Source organism: Rana temporaria, chromosome 7 (genome assembly GCF_905171775.1).
Source record: "Rana temporaria chromosome 7, aRanTem1.1, whole genome shotgun sequence".
Taxonomy (NCBI): Eukaryota; Metazoa; Chordata; class Amphibia; order Anura; family Ranidae; genus Rana; species Rana temporaria.
In genome coordinates, this window is record NC_053495.1 from 12,528,787 (window position 1) to 12,555,908 (window position 27,122).

Genomic DNA, 27,122 nt, shown 5'->3' on the forward strand with positions numbered 1-27,122 from the left:
GTACAAGAGTTGTTTTTTGTTCCCACAAACTGAAGCCGTATCTAAAGAAAGCTCCAAAAAAAACAAAAAAAAAAATCCTCTCTGAGCAAAACTCTGGGAAATCAGGAAATCACAAGAACAAAATTTCTGGGGTTTCCCATATTGCAAGGAAATTTGAACATGAAGGTTTTAGCGGTTTTCAAAATTCTTGGCAGCTGCAGCTTGAAATGTAATGGTCATTTTTAAATAATAAAGTAAAAAATATTTGTGTGTGTGTGTGTGTGTATATATATATATATATATATATATATATATATATATATATATACAGTATACAGGGCTTTTTTTCTCAGAGAATAGGTGCAGGAACTTCCCCCTTTTTAAGCCACCCTTGTCTCCACCCCCTTTTTACTTCCAAGTACCTTCCCTTGGTTCCACCCCCTACCTACCTCCCAGTACTGCCCCTTTTTAGAGAATACAGAACCAAGTATTATTTTGTGGTTCTGAGGCCTCGTACAGACGAGGGGATCTCCGCTGGAAACGGTCCTCCGGATTTGGAGTACAAGCCATCGGATCAAAATCCGCGCGGAATCCATCCGCGGTGACGTGTCGCGCCGTCGCCGCGATGATGACACGGTGACGTGCGCGATGCTGGAAGGTAAAGACTTCCCACGCATGCGTCGAATCATTACGACGTATGCGAGGGAGGGGATCGGACGGATCGATCCGGTGAGTCTGTACAGACCACCGGATCAATCTGCTGGACAGGATTCCAGCGGATAGATTTCTTATCATGCTAAGAAATTTTCATCCGCTGGAAATCCATCGGCCCGAAAAATATCCGCGGATAAATATAAAAAAACTGTAAAATAGATCCCCTAAAGCCAACAGCAATAGACCCCACCCCAGCAACAATAGACCCCCCATGCCAGGCACACTAGATCCCAGCCGTGAGATAAGAGATCCACTCATCAACAATAGCTTCCCACCCAGCAACAATAGACTTCACCCCAGAACACAATAGATCCCCCTAGCAACAAAAGACCCCACCCCAGCAATAATATATCCCTCACACAACATTATTCCCCCCCAGCAACAATATACCCCCTCAGCAACAACAGATCTTGCAGCAGCCAGAAACAATAGACCTCTCCCTCAACAGTAGATCCCTCCCAGCAACAATTTACCCCTCCGGCTACATAAGGCGCCCCCTGGTAACAATAGACCCCCATGCAAAAGTAGATCCTTACCAGTTACAATAGATTCCCCAGCAGTCAGCATCAGCGACCCTCCAGCACCCCTTGCCAATACATACATTCAGTGCTGGAGGTGCCGGAACTGCGTTCCCCCACATTCCCCCTGAAAAAAGCCCTGTATATACAGTATATACTGTGTGTATATGCACACGTTGTGTTTTCCTTTAAGACACAAAGACACAATATTAGACACAATTATATAAAACAACTTTTGCTTTTCTTATATAATCCTTCAACAGACATAAACTTATTCCTCCTAATGCAGTCTTTATACTGAATTGCCATACACTACTATGGGGGTCTCTAATCTTTCTAAACAAAAGTCAAATTTACTGCCCTTTAGAGGTGCAATACACAAGTAAAGCAGGATGGATATATTTCAAGAATATCATTTTACAAACATTTAGGGGGTCAAAACAGGCTCTCTGTATGTATTTTGTTTGGCTGTAGCTTATCTTTACCAATTCCCGTTATTCTGTGTGTCCTCCCAGGTCCCGGACTGGCCTTTATCGCCTATCCAAAGGCTGTGACTTTGATGCCATTTGCTCCAATCTGGGCTGCACTTTTCTTCTTTATGCTCTTGGTTCTTGGTCTGGACAGCCAGGTAATCTCCAGACGCTGTATGTAAAATGTGAAGAAGGGGTTTGGACCAGTGAATGAATTACAAATTGAAATGGTGAACCGGCCACTTTACCGTATCTAAATTCTCTAGGCCATAATTCTGTTGCCTATTTTTTTTGTTGACTGCTATGTCATTTTTTTAGCCACCTGCAAAGTTGTGAAGATTGATGAAAATTACTAAATGCATCTGAAAGGAAAGTGAGACAGGTGTTTATGTTAAAGTTGAATTCTAGGCAAGTTTTTTAAATTTTAATAAACATTTTAATTTATTTTTTAGTTTTGGGTACAGTTAAGAGCTATTTGTCAAGTCTTTATTTCTGACTGAACAGAAATCAATCCCGCAATGTACCTTTAAACCCTTTTTTAGGGTGCACTACTAACCGTGATACCGTGGAGCCCAAGATACAAAAATATCCACCACACCTATAAGTAAAGACCTCAAATCTTGAATAATTACTTGCAATAACAACAGATTTATCACATAGTAGACATGTGCACTGCCGAAAAATGTAATTTTCGTTTCATTTTTTTATTTTTTTGAAATTTGCTAATTTTAAATTCTAAATCGGAAATGCGAAATTTCAAATAATAACTAACTAGCTAACTGATAATAATGAACTATTAAATTATAGGTATTGGAATTTCCTTTCAAATTTGTCTGTTATGTCGCGTACACACGATCGGACATTCTGACAACAAAACCGTGGATCTTTTTTCCCGACGGAATGTTGGTTCAAACTTGTGTTGCATACATACGGTCACACAAATGCTGTCGGAAATTCCGACCGTCAAGAACGCGGTGACGTACAACACTACGACGAGCCAAGAAAAAGAAAGTTCAATGATTCCGGGCATGCAGGGCCGATCCTAGGCAGGGTGCGCGGGGTGCTACGCACCCAGGCGCTGCAGAGGTGGGGGCGCCGAAGCTCCACAGTGCTCCACTACCCCCTCCTTGTCTGTGTCCAGAGGCGGAGCGCATGTAGCGGTTCCCCATCCCGCCTGATCTCTCTGCTGGCAACTGACAAGAGCGCATACCTCCAGCTGTCCCCGGAATCCGGGCTGGGTACCACAGCTGAGCCTAGTACCAGAACACGTTTCGGCACTAGGCTCCACTAATTAATTTTTTCTGGTGTGCATGGAGCAGTCTCCTGTGTGCCCCGCCCCCTCTGCCTGTGTGGGCTCTTTTCCCATAGGCAGTGTGATGAGAGGCTTCTGGGTTGGCCGGAAGATGCCACATATGCCCCGCCCCCTGTAATGTGCTTTTGCTCCCAGCGTGCCCGAGCTACAGGGATCTATTGGACAAGTACTGATCTATGGGGACACCTGATTAGGGGGGCTCTAATGGGGGCACCTGCTGTGGGGGGGCTCTGATGGGGGACACCTGCTGTGGGGGGGCTCTGATGGGGGACACCTGTGGGGGGGGGCTCTGATTGGAGACAGGTGCTGTGGGGGACTCTGATGGGGGACACTAATGAAGATTTCTTAGGGGAGCATCTCTCTGTTTGAGTCGTAGCCATAGAAACATTTGTAAAGGGGAGGAGTTAGTAAGATGGCTATGCCCATGTGGGGGCGCCAGAAATATTTCTGCACCCAGGCGTCTGTGACCCTAGGATCGGCCCTGCGGGCATGCATTCGTTATTTTGAATAATTTGTATCTTTTGGATAAATTCTTATTCATTAGGTTCACTAACAGCCATGTTGTTTTCAATTTTTGGATTTTCGTCCTCATTTTCTGATTTTCGTTCTTTAGAATTCTTGAATTTTCATTCTTATTTCCGAATCTTCTAATTTTCTAATTTCTGAATTTTCGAATTCCCAAATTTGCCGAAATTTGTTAAAAAAACTAATTAGGAACTAAACAAATTGCACATGTCTAGCACATAGACTACATCAAAAGCATTACAATTTCAGAGACATTATGACCTCTTTCATTTGTCACCTTGATAAAGGAGGCCATAGCATCTTCAAAACATCTGTGGTTTTTAACCACTTCAGCTCCAGAAGATTTACCCCCCTTTCCTGTCCAGACCATTGTGACACTGTACCCAAATACATTTTTTTTACTCTTTTTTACCCCACAAATAGAGCTTTCTTTTGGTGGTATTTGATCACCTTTTTGTTGCTCTATAAAAAAAAATTGAGGACAGTAGATCTGGTAACCTGGGGGTCCCAAAGAAATTCTCTTAATTTGAGGGGATTTCCTCTCACTTCCTGTTTGGCTATGGAACAGGAAGTGAAGGGGACTCTCCCCAATGGTACACAGGGGTAATAACCCTCCCTTACTCTTGTCTTGGCAGACAGGCTAATGTTTGCTTTAGGTCAGTTGCCAGAAGCTGAGGGAGCCAAGGTGCGGAAGCATTTAGGTAAAATAAGAATGATCAGATTTTCGGGAACATGTTTTGGTTATCAATTTTATACCTCTTCCTACTTGGGCTGTGAACGTTTTTTATCAAACATGTCTTCTAATGATAGCCACAAAATTAATTACTACTACTTTGAAAACCGTACTTAGTATTTCTTTGTAATGTTGGCAGTTACCATATACAATGGGTGGTGGAATGTTTTGTATTTAGAATTTGATTGGCATTAGTTTGGCACCCAGGGAAAATGTTTGGTATTTATGTGATATCTTCAAGTGCTGAGCAAGACCTCCACTCCCTACAGGACATCTACTCTCTCTTCACCTTCCTCTTCTCTTACATGGGCGCCCCACAGAGATGAGGTTGGACACTGGCACCGTCAGGGCACAGGTGGATGAGGAGACGGGAGACAACCCAGAGGGCAAGCCTGTGTGATGGTAGCCAGGGTCTGGGTACGGGAAACATCTCATGAAACTACGATGTGTTCAGCTGGCCTTCCTACCAGTTTACTGACTAGTTCTTCAACTCTCTTGACAGTTCGTAGGCGTGGAGGGATTCATCACTGGCATCCTAGACTTGTTTCCTCACCCAGTTTTTGTGCGCAGGGAGGTAATTGCTGCAGTCTGTTGTCTTCTGTGCTTTGTCATCGACCTCTCCATGGTGACCGAGGTAAGGTACTTTTGAAATTTGAAGGGCTGGCCCACCAAAGAAAGCGGTGTAATGTCTAAACTGTACAAAAAAATAAGGGGTTGTGTATATTTTTGTTCTGCTGCATAGAGGCCTCCAAAAAAAAGAGATCGTCCTCAACAGATTACATGGAGACTCTCAGGAGAGGCTCAGGAATCCAAGGTGTCATTTAACGGTTCATCACTTGAGTCTACAAGAAGAGAGACTATGATAATGGTGTAGAAATTTGAGCTTTGTTACATACAGTGGAACCTCGGATTACGAGCATAATCCATTCCAGGAGAATGCTCGTAATCCAAAGTACTCGCTTATCAAAGCGAGTTTCCCCATTGAAGTCAATGGAAACAAAAATAATTAGTTCCGTATTGACTTCAATGGCATGCAATACTGCATGCGGTCAGAGGCGGGGGGGGGGGGGGGGCACCGGAGAGCCTCGGGAAAGGGCGAAAAGGCCCGAGGACACCTCGGCAAACCTCAGAAAGACTTAGGGCCAGATTTACCAAAGAGATACGACAGCGTATCTCCTGATACGCCGTCGTATCTCTGTGATCCGCCCGTCCTAACTATGCGGCTGATTCATAGAATCAGTTACGCATAGCTAGCCCTAAGATCCGACAGGTGTAATTGACTTACACTGTCGGATCTTAAGGATGCAATTCTAGGCCGGCCGCTAGGTGGCGAGGCCATTGCGGCCGGCGTAGAATATGCAAATTAATACTTACGGCGATCCCCGAACGTCCGAACGACCCGTCGATCTAACTGTACGTCGTTTCCGTCGAGTTACGTCGCGTAAAATTATGGCTTAGCCCTAGTTGTCCTAAGCCATGTTAAGTATGGCCGTCGTTCCCGCGTCGAAATGTAAAAATCAACGTCGTTTGCGTAAGACGTCCGTGAATGGCGCTGGACGCCATTTACGTTAACGTCTAAGAAAATTACGTCGGTGGGACGTCATTTAGCGCAATGCACGTCGGGTAATTTACCCGATAGAGCATGCGCAGTACGCTCAGCGCGGGAATGCGCCTAATTTAAATGGTGCCCGCCCCATTTGAATTGGGCGGGCTTGCGCCAAGCGCATTTACGATGCACCGCCGCAAGTTTACAGGTAAGTGTTCTGAGAATCAGGCACTTACGCTGTAAACCTGCGGCGGTGTAATGTAAATCACATACGTTACGCTGCCCAGGAGCAACGTAATTGTATGTGAATCTGGCCCTCTGTTCCCGAGATTTGCCGAGGTCAACCGTGCTGTCCTCGGGCCTTTCCGAGCTTTTCCAAACGGCGCCGATGGGCTGCGATTGGCGACGTTCGGCTCTGCTCGGCGCCCCCCCTACCTCAGGCCAAACGCGGTACTGCACACCGCTTTGGCCTGAATACTGCACGTTTTGCAAGACAACACTCGCAAAGCGAGTTACGATTTTTAAAAATGCAGTGCTCTTATTGCGATATCCAATTGCCTCCTGGATCCCCCAGGAGTCAATTGGATATTCACTGATCGCAATTCGTAAATTTGAAAGTTCGTAAATTTGAAATTTAGAAAATCTGAAAATAAGAAGGAAAATTGGTAAGAATAACTAACTAATAATAACTAACAATTACATTTTATGTATTAGAATTTCCTTTCAAATTTGGCTGTTGGTGAACGTTACGGAATGCGAATTTATCCGAAGTTTAAAAATGATCCGAAATAACGAATGATGCATCTAAACAAATGAAATGGAACAAATTAATAAAAAATAATAATAATAAAAAGTTTTTATTATTGTTATTTATTATTAATTTGTTATGTTCCATTTGCTTAGATACAGCATTCATAACTTCGGATAAATTAGTATTCGTTACGTTCACTAACAGCCAAATTTGAAAGTAAATTCCAATACCTATTAATTTAATAGTTACGTTATTATTAGTTATTACAGTAATTCAGATTTTCAAATTTTCGGGTTTTCGAATTTCAAATTTCCAAATTTTTCAATATTAAAATTTACGAATATTCGAAAAAATTTGTAAAATGATTTTTTTTTTTACCGAATTTCGACAAATGTTCTGCTTCTGTTCTGGAGAAAAAACAAACCCATTTCTTGTTGGCGGCTGAAATTTTTTAGATGAGAGTTAATAGAGGTGCTGCAGGGACCACGAGGTCATCCATCTGCATTTCGGAATATAGTAAAATGTGTCATATGTTCGTATGAAAAATCTTGCACTCTTATATCCTGACAACTGGTTGAATTTGATTATTTTTAAATGTATCTACTCATCTCCAAATGTAAATATATTGTTGTTTACAGTGCACAATAGCTTGAGCTGAAAGTTACTCACACATGTGAATGTGGCTGTTCCCCCCACCCCTCCTTTATCAGACTAAGGCTTCATCCTAATGCCCTGTACACACGATCGGTTCCTCTGATGAAAGCGAACCGATGGATTTTTTCATCAGATATCCGATGAAGCTGACTTTCCTCAGTCTTGCCTACACACCATCGGTCGACTTGATTCTGAGCATGCGTGGATTTTTGACCGATGGATTTCCCCACAGACGATCGTTTTTTCTAACGTTTTTTTAACCATACGTAAAATTTAAAACAGGTTCTATTTTTTTTCACAGATGGGAAAAAAACTGATGGGGCCCACACATGATCAGTTCGTCCGATGAAAACGGTCTGTTTTCATCAGACGAACCGATCGTGTGTACAGGGCAAAAGTGATAGAGAGAGAGAGAGAGACCATCAAAGCAGGCAGTCACCGCTGTGTCCTCTCTTTAGATAATCTACAGTACTCTGGGAATCCTTTGTCATGTAATATTTGAAATGTTTATTTGTAAAACAGAATATATCTATACATATATATATATATATATATATATATATATATGTATCTATATATCTATATCTATATATATATATATATGTATCTATCTATCTATATATATATATATATATATATATATATATATATATATATATATATATATATATGCACATTTGTTAAAAATCTTAAAATATATTGAACCCCCCCCCCCCAAAATCATTTTAACCCCCCTTTAATTCCATGTCCTGATCATGGTTGTCCCTGTTATGATTGTAGGGTGGGATGTACGTCTTCCAGCTCTTTGACTACTATTCTGCGAGTGGCATCACACTGCTGTGGCAAGCTTTCTGGGAGTGCGTGGTTATTGCGTGGGTTTATGGTAAGTCGTACACTACGAAACTCACAACTCAAAGTCGCCCAGAGGCGATTCAGTTCGCATGTGCTGCGCTATATAAGTTCTTCATTCATTCATTCAAAGTCATTACAGTGAGACATAGCAGTTAAAGGTCTTAAAAAAAAAAGAAAAAATGGCAACATGTACTGTGACATACTGAAGCAGAGCATGATGCCCTGCCTTCAGAGACTGGGACGCAGGGCAGTATTCCAACATGATAACGACCCCAAACACACCTCCAAGATGACCACTGCCATGCTAAAGAAGCTGAGGGTAAAGGTGATGGACTGGCCAAGCATTTCTCCAGACCTAAACCCTATTGAGCATATGTGGGGGATCCTGAAACGGAAGGTGGAGGAGCGCAAGGTCTCCAACATCCACCAGCTTTGTGATGTCATCATGGAGGAGGGGAAGAGGATTCCAGTGACAACCTGTGAAGCTCTGGTGACCTCCATGCCCAGGAGGGTCAAGGCAGTGCTGGAAAATAATGGTGGACACAAAAAATATTCTCACTTTTGTTGCCAGCGGTTTAGACATTAATGGCTGTGTGTTGAGTTATTTTGAGGGGACAGCAAATTTACACCGTTATACAAGCTGTACACTCACTACACAACATTGTAGCAAAGTGTAATTTCTTCAGTGTTGTCACATGAAAAGATAGAAGAAAATATTTACAAAAATGTGAGGGGTGTACTGACTTTTGTGAGATACTGTATATACCCCAAAGGGAGAAAAACCATTGCCATAGAGATAGTATTTATATAATTGACACCTACAAACAGGATCTTACCCCCTCTAAGATTTGTTGAAAGGAAAATATAAATTTCCCATATGACAAATCAGATTCTGCTGCCATTTATTTAGTATATAGCATATATGTCGGCCCATATGGGCTAAGTGGCTAGCACTTCTCCCTGGCGACGGTTCAAATCCATACAATGGCACCACTTTCACGGAGTTCACATGTTCTCCCTGTGCCTGCGTGGGTTTCCTGAGTGAGTGAGTGAGAGACTTGTAAAGCGCAACACATGCGAACTGAATCGCCTCTGGGCGCTGTATCCATTTCATGGGTAAGGAACCCCTTGACCTCAGAAGAGATGGGTTTTAATCTTTCTCCTGAAGGCCAAGTGGTCTGACTCCAGTCGGATGGTGGTTGGTAGTGCATTCCACAGGCGGGGTCCTTGGACTGCAAATCTTCGATCTCCTTTGGACTTGTATCTGGCTTTGGGTATCTGGAGGAGGTTTTGATTGGTGGATCGCAGAATGCGATTGGGGTTATGGGCTTTTATTTTTTTGCATAGATATTGGGGGGCGTTGCCTTGAATACACTTATGTATTAGGCAGAGTGCCTTGAAAGTGATTCTGTCTTTTACCGGCAACCAATGAATGGATCTCAGTGAAGGTGAGATTGATTCCCATGGTTTTTTCCCAGTCACTAGTCGAGCGGCCGTATTTTGAACGACTTGCAGACGAGTGATTTAGTATTTGGGGAGTCCTAGATAGAGGGCATTTGCGTAGTCGAGTCTGGAATTGATGATTGTTCCCACCACGACTGCAATGTCCTCTTTCGGGATAAAGGGAGTAAGTCTGCGTAGTAGGCGCAGCAGATGGTGGGATCCGCTGACTACTGACCCTATTTGTGCATCCATTGTCATGTAGGTATCGAAAATGACTCCGAGACGTTTGACTTTGGTGCTAGGGGTGATAGTTTTACCCAGAATGGGTGGGGGGAGTCCATGTTGATGCGAGGTGATTTTTCCGGTTAGCGTGAAACAGGAGAAGTTCTGTTTTCGAACCATTGAGTTTAAGATAACTGTTTGTCATCCAGTTATCTATTAGAGTGAGGCATTTCTCTAGTCCAAGAGAATGATCCTTTTTGTTGCAGATGCGGAAATACAGTTGTGTGTCGTCTGCATAGGAGTGGTAAAGTAACTTCTGGTTACTGATGATTTCAAAGAGAGGGCGAAGATAGATATTAAACAATACGGGCGATAAGGGAGATCCCTGAGGGACTCCGCATGACACCGTACGTTTTTCAGAAGTGAAAGACCCCAGTTTCACTATTTGTGATCGGTTTTCCAAGAAGGAGGAGAACCAGGGTAAAACACATTCAGCAACTCCGGCTACTTCAGCTAGCCTAGCCAGTAGTAGTCCGTGGTCTACAGTGTCAAAAGCCGCGCTTAGGTCCAGCAGTATCAGGAGACAAGATTCTCCTTCGTCTGCGGCCTCTAGAGCGTCATCCCATATTTTAAGCAGCGCCGTTTCTGTTCCGTGACCCGGACGGAAGCCTGATTGAAATGGGTCGAGTAATTTATGGGTGTCTAAATGCAGTTGCAGCTGTTGTACAACTACTTTCTCCATTACCTTGGAGAAGACATTTAGAGCTGTTATGGGCCTCCGGTTGTTTGGGTCTTTGGGGTCGAGGGTAGGTTTTTTTAGAATTGGTTTTATTGTGCCTTGTTTCAGCAAGGTGGGCACCATGCCCTCCTTGAATGATTGGTTTATGAGCTGAGTGATAGCTGGTGCCAGTATATCGGCACTTTCTTTCAGCAGTTTAGTGGGGATGATATCATTGGGTGCTGTGCTGTTACGCAGAGTCCCGATGATACTCCTCTGGGTTCTCCGGTTTCCTCCCAAACTCCAAAGACAGGCTGGTAGGTTAATTGGCTCCTGTCTAAATTGGCCCCTAGTATGTGTATGTATGAATGTGAGTTAGGGACCTTAGATTGTAAGCTCCTTGAGGGCAGAGACTGATGTGATTGTATAATATATATGTAAAGTGTGGCATAAATTGACGGCGCTCTATACAGTGCCTAAAATAAATAAATGCTTCACTATGTACCAAGGCTGGTATATTTAACATTAGACAGCGCCATCTAGTGGATTGTTACGATAAACCATTATTATAGCAGTGCGTCACAGGCTGTACATGCAGAAAGTTTGGATTGTGCTCCTTATTGGCTAACTTAAAATGGTATAAACATGTGATATATTGCAGCTTATTTTAAAAAAGAATAATAATATTTTTTCATAAATTATTTTATCATTTTCAATTTAATTATTTTTGAATGAATTGTATCATAATTTTTTTTTAAGTTATATATTTTTTTTATTATTTGAATCATTGTAAAGCACACATGAACAAATATAACTACATTGCATTATTATTTTGATCTTTTAGAAAAAAATTATAATAATATTTTTTCATGAATTTTCTTACATTTTCAATTAAATTATTTTTGAATAAATTGTATCATAATTATTTTTTTAATTATTATTATTTTAAAATTATAAAAAAAAAAAAAACACCTTACCATTATCACTGTTAATAATAAATGGTGAAGTGCTTATCTGTACATATATCGCACTAATTACATTTCAATTAAAATGATTTACTATGTACCCAGGCTGGTATATTTAACATTACACAGCGCCATCTAGTGGATTGTTACGATAAACCATTTTTTATTTTGATCTTTTAGAAAAAAATTATAATAATAATATTTTTTCATAACATTTCTTACATTTTCAATTTAATTATTTTTAAATAAATTATATCATAATTTTTTTTAATTTTTTTTTCTTAGATGTGGTGGCTGCATTCGGAATATTTTTTATTTTTAATTTTTTTTTTATTTTACTTTTGTGGGCTGATACTTGATCAACAACTTGATCAACAAGTAATAGAACTGTTACTGGTGGGAATCATAAAAAAAAAAAAAAAACTGCTGGTGACAAACTGCAACTTTGGTTTTCCTATGAATCCACTTTAAAGCAATATTCTGTTTGGTTCTTGGAATACTCGGCCCATTTCTGTACCATATATCATAAAATTATAAACAATGGTATTTTATTTATGTCTCTTTCCCTTCAGAATTAGTCTTTTCTACAATCAATAAATGTTGTATGTGTGTTGGTAATTGGTGTAACACAGAATTGTGCTCTTCAGGGGCGGACAGGTTCATGGATGACGTAGCTCGGATGATCGGTTACCGGCCTTTGCCGTACATGAAGTGGTGCTGGTCTGTGATCACTCCCCTCGTCTGTGTGGTAAGTGAGGCAGGCGTTGCCAAATTTACTTTTATTGTGATTTTACTGAATGCAGGACCCTGAAAATATAGATATAAGCACCTTTGTAATACAATATATTATATTATATTATATATTATATTACTATTAATAATATTTTTTAATAATTTGAATAATTTTATAGCGCACATGAATAAATATAACTACATTGCATTATTATTTTGACCTTTTTAGAAAAAAAAATAATAATGATAATATTTTTTCATTAATTTTCTTTTTACATTTTCAATTTAATTATTTTTGAATGAATTGTATCATAATAATTTTTTTAATTTATATATTTTTTTTAATTATTTGAATCATTTTATAGCACACATAAATAAATATAACTACATTGCATTATTATTTTGACCTTTTAGAAAAAAAATAAAAAAAAATAATATTTTTTCATAAATTTATTTTACATTTTCAATTGAATTATTTTTGAATGAATTGTATCATAATTATTTTTTTAATTTATATATTTTTTTAATTATTTGAATCATTTTATAGCGCACATGAATAAATATAACTACATTGCATTATTATTTTGACCTTTTAGAAAAAAAAATTATAATAATATTTTTTCATAAATTTATTTTACATTTTCAATTGAATTGTTTTTTAATGAATTGTATCATAATTTTTTTTTAATTTATATATTTTTTTAATTATTTGAATCATTTTATAGCGCACATAAATAAATATAACGACATTGCATTATTATTTTGACCTTTTTTAGAAAGAAAATTTAAAATAATATTAATATTTTTTCATAAATTTTCTTACATTTTCAATTTAATTATTTTTTAATTCATTGTTTTCAATTTATCTTTATTGTAAGTTTTTTTCTTTAATACAAAAAAGTTTTAGCATTTATCCAGGATTCTGTTACATTATATATCTATACTTTCTTGTTATTTGATATACAGAATCCTGATCAATCTACAGAAACCTCATTATTATTATTATTAAAACAATATATACAACATCCAATCTACTTTCATTACCCTTCATCCTCATTTATCCCACGTACCCATGAAGAAGAGAAAAAAAAACCTCCCCATTCCCCTATTTTCTCCCTTTTCCCATATACAATTTTACTCTTTTTCCTTCTCCCTTATGTATCCTCTTCAAATTTTCCCCAATTTTCAATTCATAAGTATCCTTCCATCCCATTTTTGCCATATTACTGGCATTTGACTATTGATATATCCTTCTTCTCTTACTTGTTTTTCCATATATTGTATTTCGTTCATTTCACATATCCAATCTTCAACCTTTTGGGCTCTTATTTTCTCTCCATTTACATGCTATTATTGTTCTAGCTGGCGAATAATATTTTTCTTAATGTTCTTTATTGATTCTGTACATATATCACACTAATTAAATTTCAATAAAAATAATTCACTATGTACCAAGGCTGGTATATTTAACATTACACAGCGCCATCTAGTGGATTGTTTACGATAAACCATTTTTATTTTGATCTTTTAGAAAAAAATTATAATAATAATATTTTTTCATAAATATTCTTACAATTTATTCAAAAATAATTAAATTGAAAATTTATGAAAAAATATTATTATAATTTTTTTCTAAAAGATCAAAATAAAAATGGTTTATCGTAACAATCCACTAGATGGCGCTGTGTAATGTTAAATATACCAGCCTTGGTACATAGTGAATTATTTTTATTGAAATTTAATTAGTGTGATATATGTACAGATAAGCGCTTCACCATTTAATATTAACAGTGATGATGGTAAGGTTTTTTTTTTTTAATAATTTAAAAATAATAATAATTACAAAAATAATTATGATACAATTTATTCAAAAATTATTAAATTGAAAATGTAAGACAATTTATGAAAAAATATTATTATTATAATTTTTTTTCTAAAAGATCAAAATAATACTGCAATGTAGTTATATGTGTTCATGTGTGCTTTAAAATGATTCAAATAATTAAAAATATATATAAAATGAAAAAAAAAATGATACATTTTTTTTTTAATAAATTTAAAATAATAATAATTAAAAAAATAATTATGATACAATTCATTCAAAAATAATTAAATTGAAAATGTATCATAATTGTTTTTGTAATTATTATTATTTTTAAATTATTCATTTAAAATTTCAATAAAAAAACAAAAATCATTTAAAATATCAATAATAAAATATGTCCTATGTGCAGAAAAGTCCTAAAAAATCCAACAATGCGCACAACTTTTGGGAAACCAATTTCCTCCTCCTTATTTTCACCTCCACCGCCGGTTGTGCCCTCACCTTCAGGCTATGACCCATATATACATGCAAGGTCAAAAAAGCTTGTGTCTCCTTTAAAGACGATCCTCCACTCTCCAATGAGATATGCCCCTTTTTAAACTCAGCTCCTCCCCCAAACATCATCAAGATAAAAAATAAAAAATAAATCCGTAGTGCTTCACCCTTTTAAAAAAACTTTTATTTATGCCACTCCGATACAATGCACTCACATTTATATGGTGTTTACGGTGCAACCGCTTCTCACAGCAATAGAAACAAACCCCGGTGGTCATCGGCCCTGGTTAGCCGCATAGATACCGCACCTGTGTCTCCTCCGTCCGCGATGACGTCACCAAAAAGTTCCGCCCCTATGTGTTTCGTCACGGGGACGTGTGACTTCCTATGGGCAATCCCCACTTTTATTCACCAGGTTCTAAAAAAGAAAAAAAATAATGCAAACTGCTCAAGCAAACCCAGCAATGTTCTAGTTTATGCTAACTCCTGCCTCTGTTGCTTTTCCTGGCCAGCTTGGCCCACCTATAAACTATAGAGAAACATGAAAATTAATGCTTGTGAAATTTATATACTAAATATTATCATTGCAGGTGTTAATCACATACAGTTATTTATTTATTTATTTTTTATAATATCCTATAACTGGGTTATAAAATAAAAAAAAAAAAAAAAAAGATTTACACATTCTACAAAAATCGTGAATTACCAGATAGATCTAGGTCGATATGTGGAGTAACTTTTTGTGTTTTTTTTTTTTTCAGGGTATTTTTGTGTTTCATGTCATCAACTACAAACCCCTAACATACAACAAGACATACATCTACCCGTGGTGGGGTGAGGCCATTGGCTGGGCTCTCGCTTTGTCCTCCATGCTGTGCATTCCAATGACTGTGCTTTGCAAGTTGCTGAGAGCTAAGGGCTCTCTTCGGGAGGTGAGTGTGATGTCATAGTGGATACATTTTAGTTCTTGTAGTTGAATCTATTTCAGAGTTATAAAGGTGATCCGGTATTAAAACAGACCTGCACTAGAATAACACCACTAAATCCGGACCATCCCGCCCCAGTAGACTGATTACTGGCAAAAGAAGAATTTAAAGAGTAATTCCACCCAAAACCTTTTTGTTACCGCTCAGCGCTCACTTTCACCCCCCGCCACCTCTGGCCACATGCAGTATTGCATTCCATAGAAGTCAATGCGGAACAAATTATTTTAGTTTCCATTGACTTCTATGGGGAAACTCGCTTTGATCCGATCGCCGCCGGTGTCCCGCGATCGGTTCCCGGAGCTGAAGAACGGAGAGAGGTGAGTGTAAACACACCTTCCCCGTTCTTTATTGTGGCAATGTCAGTGATCGTCTGTTCCCTGATATAGGGAAAGACGATCACTGACGTCACACCTCCAGCCCCGCCCCCCTACAGTTAGAAACACACATGAGGTCACACTTAACCCCTACAGCGCCCCCTAGTGGTTAACTCCTAAACTGCAATTGTCATTGCATTTTTATAGCACTTTTCGGTGTGAAAATGACAACGGTCCCAAAAATGTGTCAAAAATGTCCGATGTGTCCGCCATAATGTCGCAGTCACGAAAAAAATCGCTGATCGCCGCCATTAGTAGTAAAAAAAAAAATTATTAATAAAAATGCAATAAAACTATCCCCTATTTTGTAAACGCTATAAATTTTGCGCAAACCAATCGATAAACGCTTATTTTTTTTACCTAAGATAGGTAGAAGAATACGTATCGGCCTAAACTGAGGAAAACATTTTTTTTATATGTTTTTGGGGGATATTTATCATAGCAAAAAGTAAAAAATATTGAATTTTTTTTTCAAAATTGTCGCTCTATTTTTGTTTATAGCGCAAAAAATAAAAACCTGCAGAGGTGATCAAATACCACCAAAAGAAATCTCTGTTTGTGGGAAAAAACGGACTCCAATTTTTGTTTGGGAGCCGCGTCGCACGACCGCGCAATTGTCAGTTAAAGCGACGCAGTGCCGAATCGCAAAAAGGTGCAAGGTCCTTAACCAGCATAATGGTCCGAGTCTTATGTGGTTAAATGTAACCATATTGCTACACTTAGAGGCGCCTCTCTTCTCTTTTATACTCGGTTGTGATATGACGCTACTCTTATATCAAGACATCGCTTGTATATCAAGTCAAAATTTATTAAAAAACGTAGCTTGTCTTGCAAAACGCTCTCAAACCAAGTTACTCTCAAACCAAGGTTTTACTGTACTTCTTCTTCTTCTTTTTTTTAGATACGTATGTTTAATTGTCCAACAGAAAGTAAAAGGTTCTCTACAGCTAACAATTCCTGACTTGTCCTTCTTTTTCTTGGCAGCGCTGGCACCACCTGACCATCCCGGTGTGGGGTCACCACCATCTTGAGTACCTCACCCCAGAAGCGGAGACCAAGCTGCTCCCTCCCGACTCCGTGGTCACACTCAACAAAGAGAAAGCCACCCTGTTTGAGACCGTCATCTAAGCCGGCTGCGATAGCATCTCGCTGCCAGTAATGCTTTCTTATTACGCTTAGTGCCAATCCGTTCACCCTGTGTTTTTTGTATGCGTGCAGCTTTTCGAGGGGGTGGCAAGGGGGGGGGGGAGTAGGGTGGGAGGTAAAGAGATCTTGCACTTTAGAAAGTGTCTAAAAAAAATTGATTTCCAGATTCGTTTTTATTGGTGTGACACCTCTTACAGATCCTGCTTCCATTCCAAAATGGCCACTGTGATTCCCGACCTCTCTTACTGGGGCTTCTGTGGGCCAAGTCTGCTATTCCATCACTTGACTCTCTACGGGAGCCTAGGGTGCCCACCTGTCCCGGATTGCCCGGGACTGTCCCGCAATTGACATGTCTGTCCCGGGTCCCGGGCACCTTCAGTCTGGGACAATACAATGTCCTGGAATGAAATGGAGAACACAGCCACCCCCTACTAACTAATCACTACATTTCCGGAACTGGTTGCTAGAGTCGGTGCTGCCTGGCATCTTGCAACCAGTGACAATTTACTCTCAGACAGTTAGAGCGAGGCCTGTGCCTAGTGCAGCACTGCTGTCCCCACCCACCTTGGCATCTCCTCCTTCTCCGGCACCCAGCGGAAAGCAGGGACTGGTGTGATCTTCACTCTCCAGATAGTGACACCACTCCTTTCCTTCTACGCACGTGGCTCATGCAGAGGGAGTGAGAGCAGCACTGCATCTGGTGGCAGGCTATGGGCGGCAAGCGGCACTGCATCTGGTGGCAAGTGGCACATTCACCTGACAAATAACCCACGCCAAATTCCCCATCAACCCCGAGACTACATTACCCCTCATGTTTTGGGGGGGGGGGGAGGTGAGAGAGGGGGTGTGTCCCTGAATGGCAGTTTGGAAATGTGGCCACCCTACGGGAGCCTTCGCCTGAATGGCCTTACAACAATTGTAGGGTCCCACTGGTGTTTTCTATGTCACTGTAGGCAGGGACCGGACTGAGACCAAAATTTGGCCCCGGACTTCATCCAGACCGGCCCACTTTAAGTTTGCATATAAGCACAAAAACAGTATATAAACTATACGCAAAAAAAAACAAAACTTAAGTAGCATAACATAAGGAGTCCTCACTCACCTCTTTTACTATTTCACTTATTCTCCTCTGTATGTTTCTCATCCTTCTCACATCACTGCATGAAGTGGAGGGCGACACTGAAACCGGCCCACTGAGCCATCGGCCCACCGGGAAAAACTCCCCGTAGTCCCTATGGCCAGTACATGCCTGACTGTTGGAGATTGGTACCTCTTGCCACCATATATAAAGGGTCCAGATAACCAGATATCCTCCGAGTTAAACCCTTCCACCCTGCTTTTTTATTCTTCATTTTGAGCCGCAGCACAACTCGCATTTGAGGCTATTAATTAATGCTTTACATAGCTATACCTGCAAAAGGGGCCGGCCCGAAATGATCTAGCAGGACTTAATTTTCTGGCTTAATTTCCACTTTAATTAACCAAGTTAGGGCATAACTTAGAGTGAAACGCCATCCAAGGCATTTTGTGAGATATTCATAGGGCGGCGGAGGGCTCCTTTAGGACGTTTTTGCTGTCTGTTTAATCATTAGAGAGGTTGGGCCAGATTCACGTAGATGGGCGTATTTTTGGACGGGCGTAACGTATTTGATTTACGTTACGCCGCCGCAAGTTTTTCAGGTAAGTGCTTTATTCACAAAGCACTTGCCTGTAAAGTTGCGGCGGCGTAGCGTTAATCACCCGGCGGTATTCAAATTCGGCGGGTAGGGGGCGCGTTTCATTTAAATGAAGCGCGTCCCCGCGCCGAACGAACTGCGCATGCGCCGTCCCTAAAATATCCCGGCGTGCATTGCTCTAAATGACGTCGCAAGGACGTCATTGGTTTTGACGTGGACGTAAATGGCGTCCAGCCCCATTCACGGACGAGTTACGCAAACAACGTAAAATTTTCAAATTGCGACGCGGGAACGACGGCCATACTTAACATTGGATACGCCACCTAGGGGGCATGTTTATCTTTACGCGGAGTATCTCTTATGGAAACGGCGTATCTTTACTGCGACGGGTAAGCGTACGTTCGTGAATCGGCGTAATGACTCATTTGCATATTCTACGCCAAACTCAATGGAAGCGCCACCTGGCGGCCAGCGTAAATATTGCACCCTTTTAGGTACACTATATTACCAAAAGTATTGGGGCACCTGCCTTTACACGCACATGACACCCCAGTCTTAGTCCGTAGGGTTCAATATTGAGTTGGCCCCGCCCTTTGCAGCTATAACAGCTTCAACTCTTCTGGGAAGGCCGTCCACAAGGTTTAGGAGTGTGCCTATGGGAATGTTTCACCATTCTTCCAGAAGAGCATTTGTGAGGTCAGGCACTGATGTTGGAGAGAAGTCTTGGCTCGCAGTCTCCACTTTAATTCATCCCAAATGGATATAACTCTTGTGTACCGCAATTTGGGCAAACAATGTTTTTGGGGGCCACACAGTGTAATTTCAAAGCAGCATCACATCATATTGAAAAAGTGACCTCGCTTGGCTCCAAAATATCAGTGTTGGCTTTGAAAATGCCCCTTTTTTTTTTTTTTTTACAAAGAAATTAGAGCTGCGCGATTTATCGTTAAGAATCAAGATCACAATTTTTTTCCCCCCTCACGATCTTAAAGCGGAGGTTCCGCCGTTTTTTTTTTTTTTAAAAGCCAGCAGCTACAAATACGGCAGCTGCTGACTTTTTAAAAATGGACACTTACCTGTCCAGCGCGCCCGCGATGTCAGCAGCCGAGGCTGAGCAAGCGCTCGGTCCTCGGCTGCTTCCGCCGCCATCCCCGTGAGGGAATCGGGAAGTGAAGTCTTGCGGCTTCACTGCCCGATTCCCTACTGCGCATGCGCTAGGATCGCGGCGCGCCGTCACTGGTCCCTGCTCTCTCCTGGGAACAGTGTTTCCCAGAAGACAGCAGGGGGGGGGGTGTGACGTGACAAGGCTGGATAACCCTATCTGCAACCCCCTCCCCCCTAAAAGGTGCCAAATGTGACACCGGAGGGGGGGAGGGATCCAAAAAGCAGGGGTTCACTTTTTGTGTGCAAAGCATTTTCCTGATTCTTTCTATGCAGGGAATTCTCTGCTCAAGCCGACAGCTTTCAAAAAAACAAACAAACAAAAAAAAACAGACAGTCTGCTAAGTATCACAACATTCATCACTTGCTGAGCTAACTATGAACATTGTAACGTTTTGTTCTTTAGATCAAAGGAATGAACTTCGGTCTGTAAATGAGGGAAGTTTAACCACTTAAAGACTAAACGGTGACCTTTGCAGTATTTTTTTTTTAAATAAAATAAATAAATAAATAAAAATATATATATATATATATATACAATTTTTTTTAAAATCCCTAATGTGTGAATTGGTATCCAACATAGGGCTTGCTTTTCCTGCCACCTGATCCAAAAAAATCCAAAAAGCAGGGGTTCACTTTTTGTGTGCAAAGCATTTTCCTGATTCTTTCTATGCAGGGAATTCTCTGCTCAACCCGACAGCTTTCAAAAAACAAACAAACAAACAAACAAAAAAACAGGCAGTCTGCCAAGTATCACAACATTCATCACTTGCTGAGCTAACTATAAACATTGTAACGTTTTGTTCTTAAGATCAAAGGAATGAACTTCGGTCTGTAAATGAGGGAAGTTTAACCACTTAAAGACTAAACGGTGACCTTTGCAGTATTTTTTTTAAATAAAATAAAAATAAAATAAAAATAAAAAATAAATAAATAAAAATATACAATTTTTTTTTTAAATCCCTAATGTGTGAATTGGTATCCAACATAGGGCTTGCTTTTCCTGCCACCTGGGGTGTACAAGGTGGGTTGGCCAATAGCAACACAGGGTTGAAGGCTATAGCACTGTTCCCTAGTTTCAGTTTGATAGAAGAATGTATTTTCAGGCCCTGGGAGCTCTGGATCAAACAGCGTCCATGTGTACGGAGGGTTAGAGTGGAGGTCTGGTCTTTAATATTTTTAATAAAATGCTAAAATAATCATTTGGGTTTACATGAAATTCACCTGAAATATGTGTTCTTTGTTTATTCCAACTTTAAGTATTTTGTCCAAATGTTTAGTTATTTTTTTACTGCCCCCCCCCCCCCCCCCCGAACAACATACTGAAAAAAAGGCTTGATGGACGAAGGAAAAAAAAATGATGTATTTATTTTTTTGAACAGAGTAGTATTTTTGTAGATATAGTTTTAACAATCGGTAATCTATATCTTATACAAATATAAAATCAATTTATTCTTACAGTAGGACTTGCAGGAAAGAGGTGGATACGATGCCCATTGCAACCAATCAAATTATTACTTTTATTTTCTACCCTGAGCAGCAGTACTGCGATTGGCTGTTATGGGTAACACGGGCACTTTCCTTCTGCGCAGTCGTAATGCGTCTACTAAAATAACAGCCATCTTTGTAATTGTCTGAAATAAGAACTGTGGGGCATGCAGCAACCAGTGAGGCGCCAAGTGGCCTATGTAAAAAATTAAATATTTTTTTTTTTCAATTTCCTTTTTAAATTTGTATTTATTTTTTATAGGAACTTATATAACGCAATCAACTCATGCAACACTTTACATATGTATTGTACTTTTTTTCTTAAAATGCATTTAATTAGACCATTTCACCTTTTTATAAAGCTGTTTTGGCCGACTTCTGAAAGTGCAAATTAAATTAGATAAATAAAAATTCAATTAAATGTAATCTTTTTTCAGCTTAAAGGGGATGTATAGTGTTAAACTGTATATTTACGTTCTTCACGTGAGTAAAAACATATTTTTGGTCATCTTTCTTTTTTGCTTTTTAGTTTTAAGGCTTTTTTTTTTTTTCAGCTATCGTTCTCAAAATAATCCAGAATGACTCAGAGGAGGGACAAGTCCCCTCACCCTCTGCTTGGAGAGACAAGAACTCCCTAAAGTGTTTAAATTCTTAGCCACAGACAAACAACAAATTTAAGCACCACATCCCTTAATTTCGATAGAAATTTGTGGGATTTTTTAAGGTGCAAATATTGATACAGTGATAATATAAAATTATTTTATTTAAACAATGACATAAATTGTCTAAAAACAATAACAGCAAGTACACAACACATAATCTTTATGGGTACAGCAATTTAGATGGAATTCCCAACATGTTTCGCCCACATCCTGTGCTTCCTCGGGGGATGCTGTCCACTTGAAGTACAAGCCTTCTAATAAAGAAAAATATAACAATCAACAATTGTTGCAAACTTTGTACATGTATTTATTTATTTTTTTGAGATTTATTCCCCCCACCCCCCCAAATAAAAGCAGTAAAAAGCACAACTATTGTGTAAAGCCATAAAGTAAAAGCCTAAGGGCCAGATTCTTGTACAGCCGCGTAAAATCGTGCGGGCGCTAACGTATCTGATTTACGTTACGCCTCCGCAACTTACACGGGCAAGTGCTGTATTCTCAAAGCACTTGCTCTGTAAGTTGCGGCGGCGTAGCGTAAATCGGCCGGCGTAAGCCCGCCTAATTCAAATTTGGATGAGGGGGGCGTGTTTTATGTAAAACTACTGTGACCCGACGTGATTGACGTTTTTGCAGAATGGCGCATGCGCCGTCCGTGGAATTTCCCAGTGTGCATTGCTCCAAAGTATGCCGCAAGGACGTCATTGGTTCCGACGTGAACGTAAATGACGTCCAGCCCCATTCACGGACGACTTACTCAAACGACGTAACTTTTTTAAATTTTGACGCGGGAACGACGGCCATACTTAACATTGCTACGCCGCACTTATGCCTCATAGAGCAGGGGCAAGTATACGCCGGGAAAAACCTAACGTAAACGTCGTAACTTTACTGCGTCGGCCGTGCGTACATTCGGGAATTCGCATATCTAGCTAATTTGCATACTCGACGCGGAATACGACGGAAGCGCCACCTGGCGGTCAAAAAAAAATGCAGTTAAGATCCGACGGCGTAAGAGACTTACGCCTGTCGGATCTAATGGATATCTATGCGTAACTGATTCTAAGAATCAGGCGCATAGATACGACGGGTCGGATTAGGACTTACGACGGCGTACATGGCGCTGCGCCGTCGTAAGTCCTTTCAGAATCTGGCCCTAAGAATTTATTAAACTCATTTGACTGCTTCCTTGTACAAACATAATTACATTTTTTATTTTATTTTTTATATATAGAAACAAGATATAAAAAGAATATTGATAAGGTTTATCCGAAACTGGATGAAACTTTGTGTTTATAAAGAACGTTATTTAGTATATACATTCCGTCTAATTAGCCAGTTAAACACAGGATGCCCACAATCCTGCAGGCAGTGCCTAGCAGCTGTTTATTAGACAGCCTTATGTCTGCGTGTCATACATTTCTCCAGTATTACATATACTACAAATTTTCTATAAATAAAAGGTATACATGAAAAAAAAAAAACAGCAAAACTAAAACAAAAAAAACCTGTACATTCCCTATAATCTGATTATTCTTTTTTTTTCCAGAGAGGAAAGCTGTGCAAGAATTGTACTTAAATTGGCATTATTTTATTTTTTTAATTAAATTTTTTTTTGAATTTTAGTTTTACATTTTTTTTTTTTTTAATCTTAATCTCCCCAGTTGATTAACCACTTTTTCAGCAATACTTACTATTCATCATAATGGGACAGAGAGCCTAAACCTGACAAGCAGTTGCTTTGCTGAACATTTTTTCTGTGCAGGTTGGAAAGACGGCTGGTTTCTGTAAGCACCACAGTTAATTTTTTTAGACTTTTTGATAAATATGGCTGGTTGTTGAGGTACCCATACACGGGGATGTGAAACATCTAAGACAACTTTATATGAATGTGTGTGCAGGTCGGATCAGAGCAAGATAACTGGTGGTTGAAACCCTTTGATTGGACTAGTTGGGTATTTATTCATTGAGATGGCCCTTGGCTTTATCTAACCATTCAATGGAGTGTGTGGGTACAGGCAAAAAATGGAAGCGATCGGAGCAGAGCTGGTTCTGGACATTGAGCAGAAGGGGGCATTGCATCTTTTAAGGGTGGGTATCCCTGCGACAGAAATTAAGCAATTGGAAGGGCAAATAGGGAGAGACATAATTCATATTGGGGGGGGGGGGGGGTGGAGACGGCCTTCTAAAACCCCACCATGATTCCAGCTTTGGTTTCTCTAAACCTGCCATGTCAAATTAGAGTTTTATGGGTCGCTATCAATCCCTCTCTGTGACCCCCAGTGGTTTAAAGATGAAAAAAATTACTACGCCCCTAGCAGGTCTTCAGATGATACTACACTTCCAGCAAAATACTTTAGGAAAGGTTTTATGGCCCCTTTCCCTGGGATTTAACATGGTAAGTTATAATTGTTATCATAATGCCACAATTTGCCCAAAGTTTTATCTAAGTTTTATATGCATGTTCTAAATCAGGGTTTCTCAACCAGGGTTCCGTAGAACTCTATGGTTCCTCCAAAGTTTGCTAGGGGTTCCTTGGGCAATGGCCAATTTTTGCCTTTCAGATAAGTTCCCACTGACACCAACTATCTTTTTAGTTGGTGTCACATCCACAGCGATGTGAAAGACTCATTGCCAGTTATCACGAACGCTTGATTGCAGTTGTTGCCGCCAAGGGTGGCACAACCAGGTATTAGGTTTTGGGGGAAATTACTTTTTCACATAGGACCAGGCAGTTATAAGCTTTAACATGTTAAAATAGAAGTACGGCCAAAGCTTTTTTGGACATACTTCTCTTTTAGGTTAGAGGAGTGCACTTACAATGTATTTCTGCACTCCTGTGACCCAGATTCAGCCGACAGCGGTCTAAACCCCGCTGTCAGCTGACATCGCGGAGCCAATCCAGGATTTGGAAGGGTACTGACTTTTAAGTTCCGGATCCACCCGGATGCCTCACCAGCAGTTGGCTCAATCTCTGAGAGAATGAGCCAGCTGCTCCAACCCCCTCCCCAGCCCAGCGCTCCTTGGGCTATGGCCAATTTTGGCCTTTCAGATAGGTTCCCACTGACACCAACTATCTTTTTAGCTATCTGTAAGGGGGAAACTCTACCCATTGACCACAAGTGTAAGGAGCATTCTTCCCACTGACCATCAAACTCATGTATCATGAGGCTCCCTGAGACCGAAAAGTTATTTTAAGGGTTCCTTTGGGCTGAAAAGGTTGAGAAAGTCTGCTCTAGATGTTTTGGGATGGGCATGTTGATAATTAATGGCCAACTGTTCCAGTTTAAGGGCATTCCACAGGAGTCATATGACCTTAGGTATAATAAGTAGAGAAGGGGTTCCTTGGGCAATGGCCAATTTTTGCCTTTCAGATAAGTTCCTACTGACACCAACTATCTTTTTAGCTATCTGTAAGGGGGAACTTTACCCATTGACCACAAGTGTAAGGAGAATTCTCCCCACTGACCATCAAACTCATGTATCATGAGGTTCCATGAGACCAAAAAGTTATTTTGAGGGTTCCTCTGGGCTGAAAAGGTTGAGAAAGTCTACTCTAGATGTTTTGGGATGGGCATGTTGATAATGAATGGCCAACTGTTACCATCCAGTTTAAGGGCATGCCACAGGAAGAGTCATGTGACCTCAGGTATAATAAGTAGAGAAGGGGTTCCTTGGGCAATGGCCAATTTTTGCCTCTCAGATAAGTTCCTACTGACACCAACTATCTTTTTAGCTATCTGTAAGGGAGGAAACTCTACCCATTGACCACAAGTGTAAGGAGAATTCTCCCCACTGACCATCAAACTCATGTATCATGAGGTTCCATGAGACCAAAAAGTTATTTTATGGGTTCCTCTGGGCTGAAAAGGTTGAGAAAGTCTGTCCTAGATGTTTTGGGATGGGTGTGTTGATAAAAACTGGCCAACTGTTACCTTCCAGTTTTATGGAATGCCACACGTAGAGTCAAATGACCTTCGGTATAATAAGTTGAGAAGGGGTAGCTATAGAGAAAACAGTACAGCACAATGTTATGTTGCAAAAAGGTTGACGAAAGCACACTAACCACAAGACTACATTGGAACCACCTAGCATTGCCAGTAAATGTCTTCCTAACCACCCCAGGAGCCCCAACTCCCAAGGCACTCTAATTTGCCAATGTCAACCCTTCCCAGCAATATTAAATGTGTAGCCATCTCATTGACTCTTATGATCGTTTCCCCCTCCCGTGTATGGGTACCTTAATTTTTTATAGCTGTGTAGGTCTGAAAACAAAAAAAGTTTCCTGGAAAAGTTGCATGTCTCACCTGACAGTGTCTTGTGATACGGAGTCCACTTGCTGGCGGGGTGGAACCCTATTGCCTTCTTACCTCGCATTGAAGCTGCACAGCCATTGACTCTTGTTCTGTCTTTCTCCTAACACCCTCTGTGACTAGCTTTGCATGTCACCAGCCTTTAATGTGTGATACAAAGTGTCTGCCATGCATGCTCTGTTTACTTAATGTTTTTGCTTCATTGGATAATTGTGATCTTTATAAATGATTCAGACATTCAGATAAGTGGAGAAAAAAAATAACTGTAGCCATTGGCTTTTTTTTTTTTTTTTTTTTGGCATAGCAGAATGCAGTAACCGATAGGTCATGATCGTCCATCCCTTTGACTACTGTTCTCCTGAGACCTGATGTGTGATTGGCTGCTGTGGGTCAATGGACACCACTGGAACAAAGCCTTGCTGTCCTTATCTACACCTCCATGGATGAAGCAGCTCCCATTTCCAGCCAACGGAAATGCCCAAGAGGCTTGGGAGCCAATGCAAGGCTAAATGTAGGTTCTATAAAAATGTAGCACCAGCTTTCCACTACTGGTGGGTAAAGCCTTCTTGATATTATGGGGAACTTACAATAAGTTGTTTTTTGGTGCTAAAAAAGTCCAGCAGCTCTTTTGGCACTAAAGACATGTAAAATATAATGCAAACGTCACCCAGACTCTAAAGCAGTTGTCAGTTTGCTAATTTTAGCTTCCTGATCCTTTCAATGGTGGGGCTTATAGAGTAGTGAGGGAGAACCTTGGCACCCCAGATGTATTGGAACTACATTTCCCATTAAGCTCATGGACTCTGCAGTGTAGTTGACCATCATGGGAAATGAAGGCCAAAACATCTGGGGTGCCAAGGTTCGC

The 27,122-nt window shown here is 40.2% G+C and overlaps 1 protein-coding gene across 2 annotated transcripts in view; it reads left to right on the forward strand.

The window, feature by feature from the left end:
* LOC120945059 (sodium- and chloride-dependent creatine transporter 1-like) overlaps positions 1-26,901 on the forward strand; it is an 85,971-nt gene extending 59,070 nt beyond the window's left edge. The window contains exons 9-15 of one of the 2 annotated variants that reach the window (XM_040358913.1): positions 1,727-1,839; positions 4,754-4,885; positions 7,983-8,085; positions 12,050-12,150; positions 15,216-15,386; positions 16,799-16,969; positions 26,562-26,901. In XM_040358913.1, the coding sequence (XP_040214847.1) occupies positions 1,727-1,839; positions 4,754-4,885; positions 7,983-8,085; positions 12,050-12,150; positions 15,216-15,386; positions 16,799-16,942 (764 nt within the window). In that variant the 3' untranslated portion in view covers positions 16,943-16,969; positions 26,562-26,901. The remainder of the gene's footprint in view (positions 1-1,726; positions 1,840-4,753; positions 4,886-7,982; positions 8,086-12,049; positions 12,151-15,215; positions 15,387-16,798; positions 16,970-26,561) is intronic. The other variant, XM_040358912.1, reaches the window with a different exon arrangement.
* Positions 26,902-27,122: the final 221 nt, after the last annotated feature.